The sequence below is a fragment of the Mobula hypostoma genome, chromosome 4 (assembly GCF_963921235.1).
Source record: "Mobula hypostoma chromosome 4, sMobHyp1.1, whole genome shotgun sequence".
NCBI classification, from domain to species: domain Eukaryota; kingdom Metazoa; phylum Chordata; class Chondrichthyes; order Myliobatiformes; family Myliobatidae; genus Mobula; species Mobula hypostoma.
Genome location: NC_086100.1, coordinates 54,706,599 through 54,721,349, shown reverse-complemented (window position 1 = coordinate 54,721,349; position 14,751 = coordinate 54,706,599). Strand labels below are relative to the sequence as shown.

The 14,751-nt window shown below is 41.6% G+C and overlaps 1 protein-coding gene across 13 annotated transcripts in view; it reads left to right on the top strand.

Moving 5' to 3' along the window:
* Positions 1–14,751, top strand: part of veph1 (ventricular zone expressed PH domain-containing 1) — a 247,776-nt gene that overhangs the window by 148,541 nt on the left and 84,484 nt on the right. For all 13 annotated transcript variants that reach the window (XM_063045816.1, XM_063045817.1, XM_063045810.1 and 10 more), the window contains one exon: positions 14,163–14,372. In XM_063045816.1, coding sequence (XP_062901886.1) covers positions 14,163–14,372 — 210 coding nt within the window. The remainder of the gene's footprint in view (positions 1–14,162; positions 14,373–14,751) is intronic.

Here is a 14,751-nt window from a genome sequence, read left to right as displayed (position 1 = left end):
TGGTAGGGGCCGCAATCTGAAGTTCATGCCTGCTAGCGTCAGGGCCAGCAGGCTCTGGGGTCTGCAGATGTAAGATCTTGCGATCCTTGCCTAACATGACAAAGTCAAAAAAAACGGTGATTGCAGGCATGGATCCGACGGAGGATGAAATAACGAGCAGGTCCATTACGGATGGCGAAGGAAGTGTCCCAAAGGTGTGGAAGGGTCTTGGATAGGGATGCCAAGTCCCTCCTGTCTTCTCCTATCATTTCAGATCTCACCCTCTCCCTCCCACTTTCAAATCTCTCACTAGCTCTTCTTTCAGTTAGTCCTGACGAAGGGTCTCAGCCCGAAACATCGACTGTACCTCTTCCTAAAGATGCTGCCTGGCCTGCTGTGTTCACCAGCAACTTCTATGTGTGTTGCTTTTAATAATTATTTAGTTCGCGGCAGTCATGTGGCTATGTTGCATAGGAGAGGACTACCATGATGGGAGATTCCATTGTAATGAGATCTTAAAATAATCCTGCCACTAAAAAACTAGCCCCGGCATGGTAAGCTGTCTTCCTACTATTAAGCTCAAGGATGCTTCGGAGCCAGTGCAAGCCATTGCAGAAGGGTGAGCAGATATTATGGTCCACATTGGAACGAAGAGTATAGACTCAAAAGTGGTTCTGCAAGATAAACATGAGGAATTAGAAACTGAACAAAAACATGAACCTCAGAGAGAGTAAGTGAGGCCTCTGTCAGTCAGGGTTAACCATGGATATTGCATCCTGGCTTTCTAGATATACCAGCCCGGGCAGTGCAATATGGAGAGCAAACTGTTGCCCATGTAGCGAGCTCCCCTTCTCCACGCATCTGATGAACCCAAAGGAACATAGAGACTCACAATTTGGTACCAGCATCATCACAGGACTTGCCAGTCAGTGTTGAACTCAATGTAGGACGGCCTTAGGGACCGCAGTTCCAGAGTTTTCCCTCTGAGTTTACTCCCAAAGCCTTCCTCATGAGTGGGTGTAGCGCAAGTCAGCGGAAGTTTGAGATGAGAGTTTTCCATCTCCTACGTGAGCTGTCAACCACCACTGCTGAAGTCCATCTGAATGAAGCAAATGGTCTTAAGGCACCAGCAACCCACCTTTGCCCCTTCTGCTGTCAGTAGAAACGGTTCTGCTGGGCTTAGTAGCTAAGCCATGCGTGAAGGCCAGGAAATGGACTTAGTTATCAGAGGCTATTTGAGGCGCACGCCATTGGGAGCACTTAGTAGGTAATGGGAACTTATCCCCACTATAACAGCCTTAAGGAACTTCAAAGAAAGTAATGTCAGGCCTACTATTAGTGTCAGGTAGCAGATCAATGGCCAATGAACCCATTAACAATACCTCACTTTTTTTTTGCTTTTTGCACCACGTATTTCGTTTTTATTTATTTATTTATTTATTTATTGTAATTTATATTTTTAAAAAATTATCACAAAAGCAAGTAATGTCAGGACTACTATTAGTGTCCTATGCTTGCCAGAATAGAAATAGAGGGATACATCAGATAAATCTGTGGCTCCAGGAATGGTGTGAAAGGAGGAATTCAGATTTATGAGTCAATTGACCTGGTGGACTATGCCCCAAGATTCTAGAAGAGGTAGCTGAAGAGATTTTGGAGGCATTACCAGTGGTCTTCCAAGAATCATTAGATTCTGGAATGGTTCCAGAGGAATGGGAAACCACAAATTGCACTTCACTATTTAGAAAGGGAGGGAGGCAAAGGACAGGAAATTATAGGCCAGTTTGCCTGACCAGTGGGTGGCAAGAGATTACAGTCAATTGTTAGGGATCATATTTAAGAGTTCTTGGAGGCACAGGATAAAATAGGAGGAGGTCAACATGGCTTCCTTCGGGGGAAATCTTGACTGACAAATCTGTTAGAATTCTTTGAGGAAATAACAGGCAGGATAGACAAAGGACGTTGTTTATTTGTATTTTCAGAAAGCCTTTGACACATGAGGCTGCTTAACAAAATAAGAGCCCATGTTGTTACAGGAAATATATTGGCATGGATAGAAGACTGTCTGACTGGCAGAAGACAAAGGGTGGGAATAAAGGGGGCTTTGCTGGGTAGCTGCTGTTGACTAGTGGTATTTCATAGGGATTAGTGTTAGATCCACTACTTTTCACATTATATGTTAATGATCTGGATGACAGAATTGATGGCTTTGTGGAGAGTTTGCAGGGCAAAAAAAGTGGCAAATGAAATACAATGTTGGAAAATCCATGGTCATGCACTTTGGTAGTAGAAATAAATGTGCGGACTATTTTCTAAACGGGGAGAAAATCCAAAAATCTGAGATGCAAAGGGACTTGGGTGTCCTTGTTCAGAACACCCTAAAGGTTAACTTGCAGGTCGAGTCAGTGGTGAGGAAGGCAAATGCAGTGTTAGCAGTTATTTCAAGAGGTCTAGAATATAAGAACAAGGATGTGATGCTGAGGCTTTATAAGTATTGTGAATAGTTTTGGGCTCCTCATCTTAGAAAAGATGTGCTGGCATTGGAGAGGGCTCAGAGGAGGTTCACAAGGATGATTCCAGGAATGAAAGGGTTATCATACAAAGAATATTTGATGGCTCTGGGTCTGTACTCCCTGGAATTCAGAAGGATGGCGGCGGGGGGGGGGGGGATCTCACTGAAACCTTTCGAATGTTGAAAAGCCTAGACAGAGTAGATGTGGAAAGGATGTTTCCCATGGTGGGAGAGTCTAGGACAAGAGGGCACAGCCTCAGGATGGAGGGGCGCCCTTTCAAAACAGAGATGCAGAGAGATTTCTTTAGCCAAAGGGTGGTGAATTTGTGGAATTTGTTGCCAAATGCAGTTGTGGAGCCAGGACGTTGGGTGTATTTAAGGCAGAGATTGATAGGTTCTTGATTGGACATGGCATCAAGGGTTACGGAGAGAATGCTGGGAACTGGGGTTGAGGAGGAGAAAGAAAAAAGAATCAGCCATGATTGAACGGTGGAGCAGACTCGATGGGCCAGATGGCCTAATTCTGCTGCTATGTCTTATGGTCTTATAATACAAATAGAAGTGAAGAATCAGGTAGTGTTGAGGAAGCAGGGAGTCTGTAGAAGGACTTGGACAGATTAGGAGAATGGACAAAGAAGTGACAGTGGAATATAGTGCAGGTAAGTGTCTGGTCATGCATTTTGAAGAGATTATAGAGATTAGCTTTATTTGTCACGTACATCAAAAGATACAGTGAGATGTGTCAAAGACCAACACAGCCCTAAAGTGTGCTGTGTGCAGCCTGCAAGTGTCACCAGGCTTCCGGAGTCAACAGAGCACCCTTACAACTTACTAACACTAACCAGCGCATCTTTTGGAATGTGGGAAGAAACCCAAGCACCTGGGGGAAGCCCACACAGTCATGGAGAGAACCTACAAAACTTTACGGAGAGCAGCAGGAATTGAACCCCTATTTTCTGATCGCTAGCACTGTAAAAAGTTTCATGCTAGTCACTATGTTACCATGCTGTGATAGCAAGACTAAAGGCATAGACTCTTTACTAAATGGAGAGCGAATTCAAAAATCAGAGGTGTAAAGGGACTTGGGAGTCCTAGTAGAGGATTCCCTTAAGGTTAACTTTCGGGTTGAGTCTTGTAATAAGGAAGGCACATGCAAGTATGGCATTTATTTTGAGAGAACTACAATATAAAAGTTAGGATGTAATGCTAAAGCTTTATAAGGCAGACCACTTCGGAGTGCTGTCAGTGATTTTTAGCTCCATATCTAAGAAAGGATATGTTGGCAGGATTAATGAGAGTAATACCAAGAATGAAAGAGTTAATGTATGAAGAGCACATGATGGTTCTGGACCGGTACTCACAGTACTCTTTGAAACCTACTGAATATTGAAAGGCCTGGATCACGTGGACTTTGGAGAGGTTGTCTCCAATAGTGCAAGGAGTCTAGGACCAGAGGGCACAGCCTTAGGATCAGAGGACACCCCTTTAGAACACTGTTAGGGATGAATTTCTTTAACTAGAGGATGGTGAATCTGTGGAAACCAATGTCATAGATACCTGTGGAGGCTAAGTCATTGGGTATATTTAAAGCGGAGGTTGGTAAGTTCTTGATTAGCAAGAGTATCAGAGGTTACCGGGAGAATACAGGTGAATGGGGTAGAGAGGCAAAATAAAAATCAGCCACAGTTGAATGGTGGAGTAAACTAGATGGGCTGGATGGCCTAATTCTGCTCTTATGTCTTACGGTCTTAGAGAATTGGTTCTGGCTTCTCCTGTCAGTGCTGCCCTCCAGTGTCAGACCCCTGGAATGACAAGCAGAATTGCATGTGTATGCGCACTCATCTGTGGAGTGTCAGGAACTGCATCATCAATTTGCCGGACATGTCACTCATGGACTTGAGCTATATATATATTTTTTTTGGCATGGCTGTATGTTTGCTTGCTATTTTGAATGAACTGTGTATATATTGCAAGCACCTTGGCGCCAGAGGAACTCTGTTTCGTTTGGCTGTATTCATGTATGGTTGAATGATAATTAAGTTTGAAGGAAGTGGGATTGAGCTCCAAAGGCAATATTTGCAAATTTGGGGTATTTCATATTAAATGGCTGAGAGAAAGGAACCTATACAGGGAAAAAGAGAAAGGAGGAACTAAAATAAAAGCAGAGCAAGAGGGACAAAAGCAAAAGCTACAGCAGTAAACAGGGCCACAGTACAAAATCATGCTGAGGTGACTAAATATGCTCTAGAGACTAGCCTGAAGGTGTTGTGTCTTAATTCAGAATAATTGGGATTACAGAAACCAGGGTGAATACTAAGGAATGAAGTTGAACTTCCAGGAAGCAATTTCAAAAGACAGCCAAGAAGGAAAAGGAGGTGGGCTAATACTGCTGGCTGAAAAGGATATCATCACAAAAGTCACAAAGGGTTCAGGTCAAATTATATGAAATCTGTAAAGATGATGCTGAGTAAAACAGGAAAGGGAGTTATGGTGATGTTAGGGATGGCAACAAACAATAGAGATGTGTGTAGTGAGGGTAAAAATATATTCAAGGATGATTTTAATCTACATTTACATCAGACTATACAAAGTGGTAACAGTTCAGCAGATTCAGAATCAGAATCTGAATTAGGTTTAATATCACTGCCATGTGTTGTGAAATTTGTTAACTTAGCAGCAGCAGTACAATGCAATGCATGATAAATATAAAAAAAAGCTGAATTACAATATATATATATATTGCTTCTGTACCTCCTTTCTGATGGTATCAATAAGAAGAGAGCATGTCCTGGGTGGTGGTATGCTTAATGATGGACGCTGCCTTTTTGAGGCACTGCTCCTTGAAGATGTCTTGGGTACTATGTAGGCTGTTACCCATGAAGGAGCTGGCTAATTTCACAACTCTGTGCAGCATACTTCAATCCTGTGCAGTAGCTCACCACCCCCACCCCCAACCATTCAAAATGCTCTCCACGGTAGATCTGTAATGATTTTTGAGTGTTTTAGGTGACGTACCAAATCTCGTCAGACTCCTAATGAAGTATAGCCACTGTCCTGCCTTCCTCATAGCTGCATTGATATGTTGGGACCAGGTTAAGTCCTCAGAGATATCAGAGAAAGCAATACTGGATGTTTTTTGGCAAAAACTGATCCTCAACATTATTTTGTAATGAAAGCTATCAAAACAGTCATTTATCAATCTTACAATATTAGAGTTAATTTTTCATTTAGATGGAGAGTGACATCAATGATTCTAAGATTACAGTCCTGAATATTTAAAAGGGAAAACCACAGCGGTATGAGGCAAGAGTTGGCTCAGATAGTTTGAGGAATAATACATGTGGGATTGATAGTAAATTGGCAACGGCAAACATTTGAAGAGAGCATGGATGAAATGCAGTTCATTCCCATCTGGCAGAAAAGATAAATCAAGAAGGACATCTCAACCGGGGCTAACAAGGTAATTTAGAGTAGGGGTACAAAGAAGGAGATATACAGATGGTCCCAATAAAACAGTGAACATGAACTTAGTATTCAGCAAAGGATGACTGGGAGAATAGCTGAGAAGGTGAAAATAGATTATGAGAACAAGATTGGAGGGAACATTGAAAGTGACTATATTCTCTTTAATGTCAGTTCTTATGTTCTCTCTGAGCTTGTTATCATAATCTAGAAGTTGAACATCCAGCCAATCAACTTACTCTGGAAGTAGATATATTAACATTCATTGGGCTTTATGTATTATAGTAGAAAAGCTCTTATTATTTGGTGGTTGAGTGTCATACAGTTCCATAAATGGTCTCTGCTCAGAGATGTGAACTGATCTGAGATGGTCTGATTGCAGGAATACTACATTTGGTTCCAGTTCTCTGTAATTCAGGGAATCTTGTTGTTTATAATCGTGGCCAGAATCCATTTCCCACCCAAACAAGGGCCTGGACCCACTGCAATTTGCCTATCGCAAATTGGTTTACAGTGGATCTAGTCTCACTGGCTCTCCCCACCGCCTTGGATCACCTGGACAATAGTAATACCTACATCAGGCTGCTGTTTATTGAGTAGAGCTCAGTGTGCAACACCATCATACCCTCAGTCCCAATCAACAAGCTCCAAAAGCTGGGCCTCTAGATCTTCCTCTGCAACTGGATCCTTAACTTTCTCGTGGGGAGGCCACAGTCAGTGCAGATCAGAAATTACATCTCCTCCTTGATAACAATCAACTTTGGCGCACCTCAAGAATGTGTGCCTAGCCCACTGATCTACTCTCTCTACATCCATGATTGTGTGGTGACACACAACTCAAATGCCACCTATAAATTTTCCAGTGACACAACAGTTGTTGGCAGAATTTCAGATGGCGTAGGGGAGGCCTACAAGAGCGAGATAAATCTACTGTTTGAGTGGTGTCACAACAACAACCTCGCACTCACCAAGGAATTGATTGGGGACTTCTGGAATGAGGGAACACAAACCAGTCCTCATAGAGGAATGAGCAGTGGAAAGGGGGAGCAGTTTCAAGTTCCTGGGTGTCAACATCTCTGAAGGTCTATTCTGGATCCAACATATTGATGCAATTACATAGAAGGCATGACAGTCATTATATTTAATTAGGAGTTTGTGTGAACTTGGTATGTTGCCAAAGATTTTCTCAAATTTCTACAGAAGTACTGTGGAGAGCATTCTAGTGGGTTGTATCGCCATCTGGTATGGAGAGGCCACAGCACAAGATCAGAAAAAGCTGCAGAAAGTTGTAAATTCTGTCAGCTCTATCATAGGTACTAGCCTCCCCAACATCACGAATGCCTTCTAAAATGGATGCCTCAGAAAGGTGACATCCACCATTAAGGCCCCCCATTGCCCAGGACATGCCCTCTTCTCATTACTACCAATGAGAAGACACACACTCAACATATCAGGAGCAAGTTCTTCCTCTCCACCATCAGATTTATGAATGGTCAATGAACCCATGAACACTACCTCACGATTTTTTCCTTTTTTTTTGACTTACTTCATTCACATATTGCAGTGAAGTAAAGGGAGTTAGAGGCATGAGAGAGGAGTTGGTCAGAATTGATTGGAAAAGGAAACTGGCAGGAATGCCAGCAGAGCAGCAATGGCTGGAATTTCTGGAAGCAAATCAGAAGGCAAATGATATATACATCCCAATGAGGAAGAAATATTTTGAAGGGAAGATAACACAACTGTGGCAAACAAGAGAAGTCAAAGCCAACATAAAAACAAACAGAGGGCATATAACAGAGCAAAAACTAGTGGGAAGTTAGAGGATCGGGAAGCTTTTAAAAACCAACAGAAAGCAACTAAAGAAGTCATTAGGAAGGTAAAGATGGAATACAAAAATAAGCTAGCCAACAGTATCAAGGAGGATACCAAAAGTTTCTTCAGATACGTAAAGTGTAAAAGAGAGGCAAGAGTGGATTTCGGACCATTGGAAAATGATACTGGAGAGGTAGTAATAGGGACAAGGAAATTTTGGGTGAACTGCATCATTCTTCAGTGTGAAAGACACGAGCATTATGGTGGAAGTTCCAAGTGTCAGTGTCTGAAGTTACCATAACTAGAGAAAAGATTCTTGGGAAACTGAAAGTTCTGAAGGTAGACAAGGCACCTGGACCAGATGATGTAAACCCCAGAGTTCTGAAAAAGGTTGCTGAAGAGATCGTGGAGGTATTAGTCATAGTCATAGTCATACTTTATTGATCCCGGGGGAAATTGGTTTTCATTACAGTCGCACCATAAATAATAAATAGTAATAGAAATAGACCTGGGATGGCAGGTCTTTCATATGAAGAAAGACTGGATGAACTGGGCTTGTACTCGTTGGAATTTAGAAGATTGAGGGGGGATCTGATTGAAACGTATAAGATCCTAAAGGGATTGGACAGGCTAGATGCGGGAAGATTGTTCCCGATGTTGGGGAGGTCCAGAACGAGGGGTCACAGTTTGAGGATAGAGGGGAAGCCTTTTAGGACCGAGATTAGGAAAAACTTCTTCACACAGAGAGTGGTGAATCTGTGGAATTCTCTGCCACAGCAAACTGTTGAGGCCAGTTCATTAGCTATGTTTAAAAGGAAGTTAGATATGGCCCTTGTGGCTACAGGGGTCAGGGGGTATGGAGGGAAGGCTGGGTTCTGAGTTGGATGATCAGCCATGATCATAATAAATGGCGGTGCAGGCTCGAAGGGCCAAATGGCCTACTCCTGCACCTATTTTCTATGTTTCTATGTTTCTATGTTTCTAATAGTAATATTACTATTAGTAAATGGTAAATAGTAATAGTGATAGAAATAATAAATAGTAATAGAAATAGTAATAAACAGTTAAATAATAATATGTAAATTATGCCAGTAAATTATGAAATAAGTCCAGGACCAGCCTATTGGCTCAGGGTGTCTGACCCTCCAAGGGAGGAGTTGTAAAGTTTGATGGCCACAGGCAGGAATGACTTCCTATGATGCTCTGTGCTGCATCTCGGAGGAATGAGTCTCTGGCTGAGTGTACTCCTGTGCCCAACCAGTACATTATGTAGCGGACGGGAGACATTGACCAAGATGGCATGCAACTTGGACAGCATCCTCCTTTCAGACACCACCGTGAGAGAGTCCAATTCCATCCCCACAACATCACTGGCCTTACGAATGAGTTTGTTGATTCTGTTGGTGTCTGCTACCCTCAGCCTGCTGCCCCAGCACACAACAGCAAACATGATAGCACTGGCCACCACAGACTCGTAGAACATCCTCAGCATCGTCCGGCAGATGTTAAAGGACCTCAGTCTCCTCAGGAAATAGAGACAGCTCTGACCCTTCTTGTAGACAGCCTCAGTGTTCTTTGACCAGTCCAGTTTATAGTCAATTCGTATCTCCAGGTATTTGTAATCCTCCACCATGCCCACACTGACCCCCTGGATGGAAACAGGTGTCACTGGTACCTTAGCTCTCCTCAGGTCTACCACCAGCTCCTTAGTCTTTTTCACATTAAGCTGCAGATAATTCTGCTCACATCATGTGACAAAGTTTCCTACCATAGCCCTGTACTGAACATCATCTCCCTTGCTGATGCATCCAACTATGGCAGAGTCATCCGAAAATTTCTGGAGATGACAAGACTCTGTGCAGTAGTTGAAGTCCGAGGTGTAAATGGTAATGATCTTTCAAGAATCACTAGATTCTAAATTGGTCCCTGAACCCAGGAAAATTGCAAAAGTCACTCCACTCTTTAAGAAGGGAAAGAGGCAGAAGAAAGGAACCTATAGGCCAGTTAGTCTAACCTCTGTGGTTGGGACAATGTTGGAGTCAATTATTAAGGTTGAAGTCTCAGGGTACTTGATTGACCTGATAAAATAGCCTGTACTCAGCATGGTTGCAATCTTGCCTGAAAAATCTGTTGGAATTCTTTGAAGAAATCACAAGCAGGATAGACAAAGAAGAATCAGTTGATATCATGTGCTTGGATTTTCAGAAGGCCTTTGACAAGGTGCCACACATGAGGATGCTTAACAAGCTAAAAGCCCACGATATTACAGGAAAGATTCTAGCATGGATAAAGCAGTGACTGATTGGCAGGTGGGAAACAATGTGGGAATAAAGGGAGCCTTTTGTGGCTGGCTGCTAGTGACTAGTGGTGTTCCACAGAGGTCTATGTTGGGATCAATTCTTTTTACGTTATTTGTTAAACATTTGGATGATGGAATTCATGGCTTTATTGCAAAGTTTGCAGATGTTACGAAGATAGGTGGAGGGGTAGGTAGTTTTGAGGAAACAGGCTACAAAAGGACTTGAACAGATTTGGAGAATGAGCAAAGAAATGACAGATTAAATACAGTGCTGAGAACTGTATGGTCATGCACTTTAGTAGAAGAAATGAAAGGGTTGATTATTTTCTAAATTGAGGCAAAATCCAAAAATCTGACGTGCAAAGGGACTTGGGAGCCCTTGCGCAGGATTCTCTAAAGGTTAATTTGCAGGTTGAGTTTGTGGTGAGGAAGGCAAATGCAATGTTAGCATTCATTTCCAAAGGACTAGAATATAAAAGCAAGGATGTAATGTTGAGACTTTATAAAACACTGGTGAGGTGTCGCTTGGAATATCGTGAGCAATTTTTAGAAGGGATGTGCTGAAACTGGAGTGGGTTCAAAGGAGGTTCACGAAAATGATTCCAGGATTGAAGGGCTTGTCAAATGAAGCGTGTTTGATGACTCTGGACCTGTATTCATTAGAATTCAGAAGAAAGGGGGTGATCTAATTAAGATCTATTGAATGGTGAAAGGTCTTGATAGAGCAGATGTGGAGAGGATGTTTCCTATGGTGAGAGAGTCTAAGACCAGAGGACACAGCCTCAGAATAGAGGAGCGTCCTTTTAGAACGGAGGTGAGGAGGAATTTCTTTAGCTAGAGAGTGGTGAATCTGTGGAATTCTCTGCCACAGGCAGCTGTGGAAGCCAAATCTTTATGTATGTTTAAGGCAGAAGTTGATAGATTCTTGATTGGTCAGGTCATGAAGGGATATGGAGAGAACCCAGGAGAATGGAGCGCAGAAGAAAATTGGATCAGCCATGATGAAATGGTGGAGCAGACTCGATGGGCCAAATGGCCTAATTCTGCACATATGGTCCTATGGTCTTACATATTTATTGTAATTTTTAAGGTTTTTTTTTATTATAGTAGTGCAATGTGCTTCTGCCGCAAAACATCATGTTTCATAATGTAGGTCAGTAATGTTAGACCTGATTCTGATTCATTGCTCACTTCACCAAGAATGGGTGCTGATTCCCAAATCTTTTATTACCACTTTTAATGGATTTGCAGGGAGGGTTTTTAGTCACCATGTCTTTCTGATTATAACTGGCCATATGAATGAATCAATTATGCAAAGCTGGATACAGTGTGATCCCTGTTTCGTGCTGCAGATGTGCTGTCAGTGCACTGAATCAAACTGCTAACTGGTGTCTCTGTTGATTATCCTCCCAGTGTTTTGTGTTAATGTTGCTGGTTCACACCTATTAAATAACAATTCTCATAAACTATGTTAAAATCAAGCTTGTAATCAGTTTAGGGGAAAACTGATTGCACTTTTTATGCAAGGCTAAACATGGAAATAACCTGAGGGTTCTCTGCAATGTTAGTGCCTTGAATGCAGAAGGTTAAGAGGTGATCCAACAGTTTAAAGAGTTTTACAGGGCCAATAACAAAAGTTATTTCCTCTAGTGGAGGAGTCCATGGCAAGTGGACATAATCCTTAAAAAGCTGTTTCTAGGTCAACTGTATTTCAGATACAAATCAATTTTGTTTTGCTTTTGGAGTGGGTTTTTGCTTGAAAGGCTCTAAGGGAATGGGGGGGGGTGCAAACAGGAGTCTGGTACAGAGAAGCTATAATTTAGTTGAGCTGTGCAACTTACTCCAGGGATTTAATTTTTTCCCCCCTGTTTCAGTGATTTATAAACAGCTTAGAGAGAAATGTGTCTTTAATTTTTTTTTGTCGTATCTGTTGTATGTCAGGATGCTGTTGACTGTAGCTCAGCATTTAATGCCATCATTCCCACAGTCCTGATCAATAAGCCACAGAACCTGGAGCTCTGTACCTCCTTCTGCAATTGGATCCTCGACTTCCTAACCAAAGACCACAATCTGTGCAAATAGGTATTAATAACTCCTCGCTGACGATCAACTCTGATACACCTCAGGGGTATGTACTTAGCCCACTGCTCTACTCTCTCTATACCCATGACTGTGTGGCTGGGCATAGCTCAAATACCATCTATAAATTTGCTGACGATACATCCATTGTTGGCAGAATCTCATATGGAGAAGAAAGGGCATACAGAAGTGAAATGTACCAGCTAGTTGAGTGGTGTCATAGCAACAAACTTGCACTCATGTCAGTAAGACCAAAAAGGTTACTGTGGACTTCAGGAAAAAGGCGGCGAGGGAACATGAACCAGTCCTCAGAGAGGGATCAGAGTGGAGAGAGTGAGCAGGTTCAAGTTCCTGGGTGTCAAGATCTCTGAGGATCTAACCTGGTCCCAACATATTGATGCAGCTATAAAGAAGGCAAGCCAGCAGCTATACTGCATTTGGAGTTTGAGGAGATTTGGTTTGCACCTAATACACTCGAAAACTTCTACAGATGTACAGTGGAGAGCATTCTGACTGGCTGCATCACAGTTTGGTTTTGGAGAGGGGGTCTACTGCACAGGGTCGAAAGAAGCTACAAAAAGTTGTAAAATTATTCTGCTCCATTTCAGGTGCTAGCTTCCATAGTATCCAAAACATATTCAGGGAGCGGTTCCTCAGAAAGGCAGTGTCCATTATTAAGGACCCCATCATCTAGGACATACCCTCTTCTCATTGTTACTGTCAGGAAGGAGGTACAGAAGCCTGAAGACACACACTCTGTGATCAGGAACAGCTTCTTCCCCTCTGCCATCCAATTCCTAAATGGACATTGAACCCTTGGACACTACCTCACTTTTTTATATTACAGTAGTTCTGTTTTGCACAAATTTTAATCTATTTAATACACATATAGTTACTGTAATTTATTTATTTCTTTTTTCCTTCTATATGATCATGTATTGCATTGTACTGCTGCTGCTAAGTTAGCAAATTTCACGACATATGCCAGTGATATTAAACCTGATTCTGATAACAAATATACTTCACAGCAGACAGCACAAGCACCATTATGAGTTTGTAATCTACTCCTGTTAAGTTCAAACAAGAGAATCTAGTTTCCAGCTTTCCAGTCAGCACATTCTGGCAGTCTCATGGTTTGTGTTATGATCAGTTGGGTATTTACTGGCAGACTTTAGTACCACATGTTTGAATTAGGGATAAAACAGGCATCTGTTTAATGACTGAAAACACACAGATTACTCATTAAACTGAATTAGATATCCTTTTGGATTCCATAAACCCTTTTGTAGTTCCACAATGCAGACTCAGAAGGGCCAAGTACATTCGTGGTGGTTTAGCATTTCTTTTCAAAAGTGCACCCAAGCATTGTCAGCAAATTAGTATAACTGTTTGATGGAAAAGTGATGGGTCCTTGCCTTGGCTTAATAGTAGCACTTCCACTCCAGGACAGAAGGTTAGAGTGTGGAGAGCTGGAGATGTACTTTTGAACCGAGACCTCATCTGTCTTTTCACGTGGATGAAAATAAAATTCTGTGACAGTTTTGAAGATTATGGGAGTTTTTCCAATATATTTTCCTTAATAGTACTCTGTATTGTTAAAGTTCATCTATTCAATGTCAGATTGTTATTGTGGGCCCTTGTAGTGCATAAATCAAACATCTTTCTTACTTTTAAAACATTGATTTGGAAAAAGTATATTATTTATTATCTTATCTAATATCTCATGTTCCTTCTCCTGTGAATGAATGTAATTCTGTGACTTTAGTTGTTTGAAATAGAATGCATTCAATACTGTTTTCAAAATAATACACAATAAGCTTTTGAGTAAATTAAGTTACTAATTCATACATGCTGCTTCTTATCTACTTCCAATTGATTGTGAAGTTGGCTGTCTAAAAGTAACCAAAAAATCCAGAGTCCCAACATTATTTTTTGTAGTACTGTATACATTAGCCAGCAGTCCAAGATAAAACCATAAGGAATTCTATAATGACTCACCATTTCCTCTTATTTCCGCAGAATAGTAACTAATCGAGCAGGAGAACCTGTCGCAGATTCCCAGTTTGAAGAATGTCTCGTCGATGAAAGCTCAGGAATTCAGACACTCCAAGTGAAGAGACGGGTCTTTGAGAAAAAGATGACAAATGAAAACAGGGCGTCAAGTCGCATCCGTCGATACAGCCTGGGCCAGGGGTCCAGGGAAGAATGGAAAGCAATGCGATTTAACAGGTGAAGATTTCCCTATGGAAAGACACTTCAATTTTTATAATCTAATGCTAATCATGCTGATAGATTTTGAACAGTTTGTGCAGCAAAGTCAGGTATGAATATAGGAATAAATACAGAAAACATTACAAATATACAAGTACATTCACGTGCTGGAATTGCGCTTTGCTCACGTACCGCTTGTTATTAAGTTTTTTTTATTAAGAACTCCAAATTCTAGCTGATCTTTCTGGAGTGCTTCAGAGTTCTGCTTGGGGAATAATTCTTGGAACTTTCTTTTCAGTGAGGAATAATTTATAACTTCAAAGGTAGTTGGAGAATTGTATTCACAGATATATAGATATTTATTGATCCCAAGGGAATTTATAGTGTCACAGTGGCA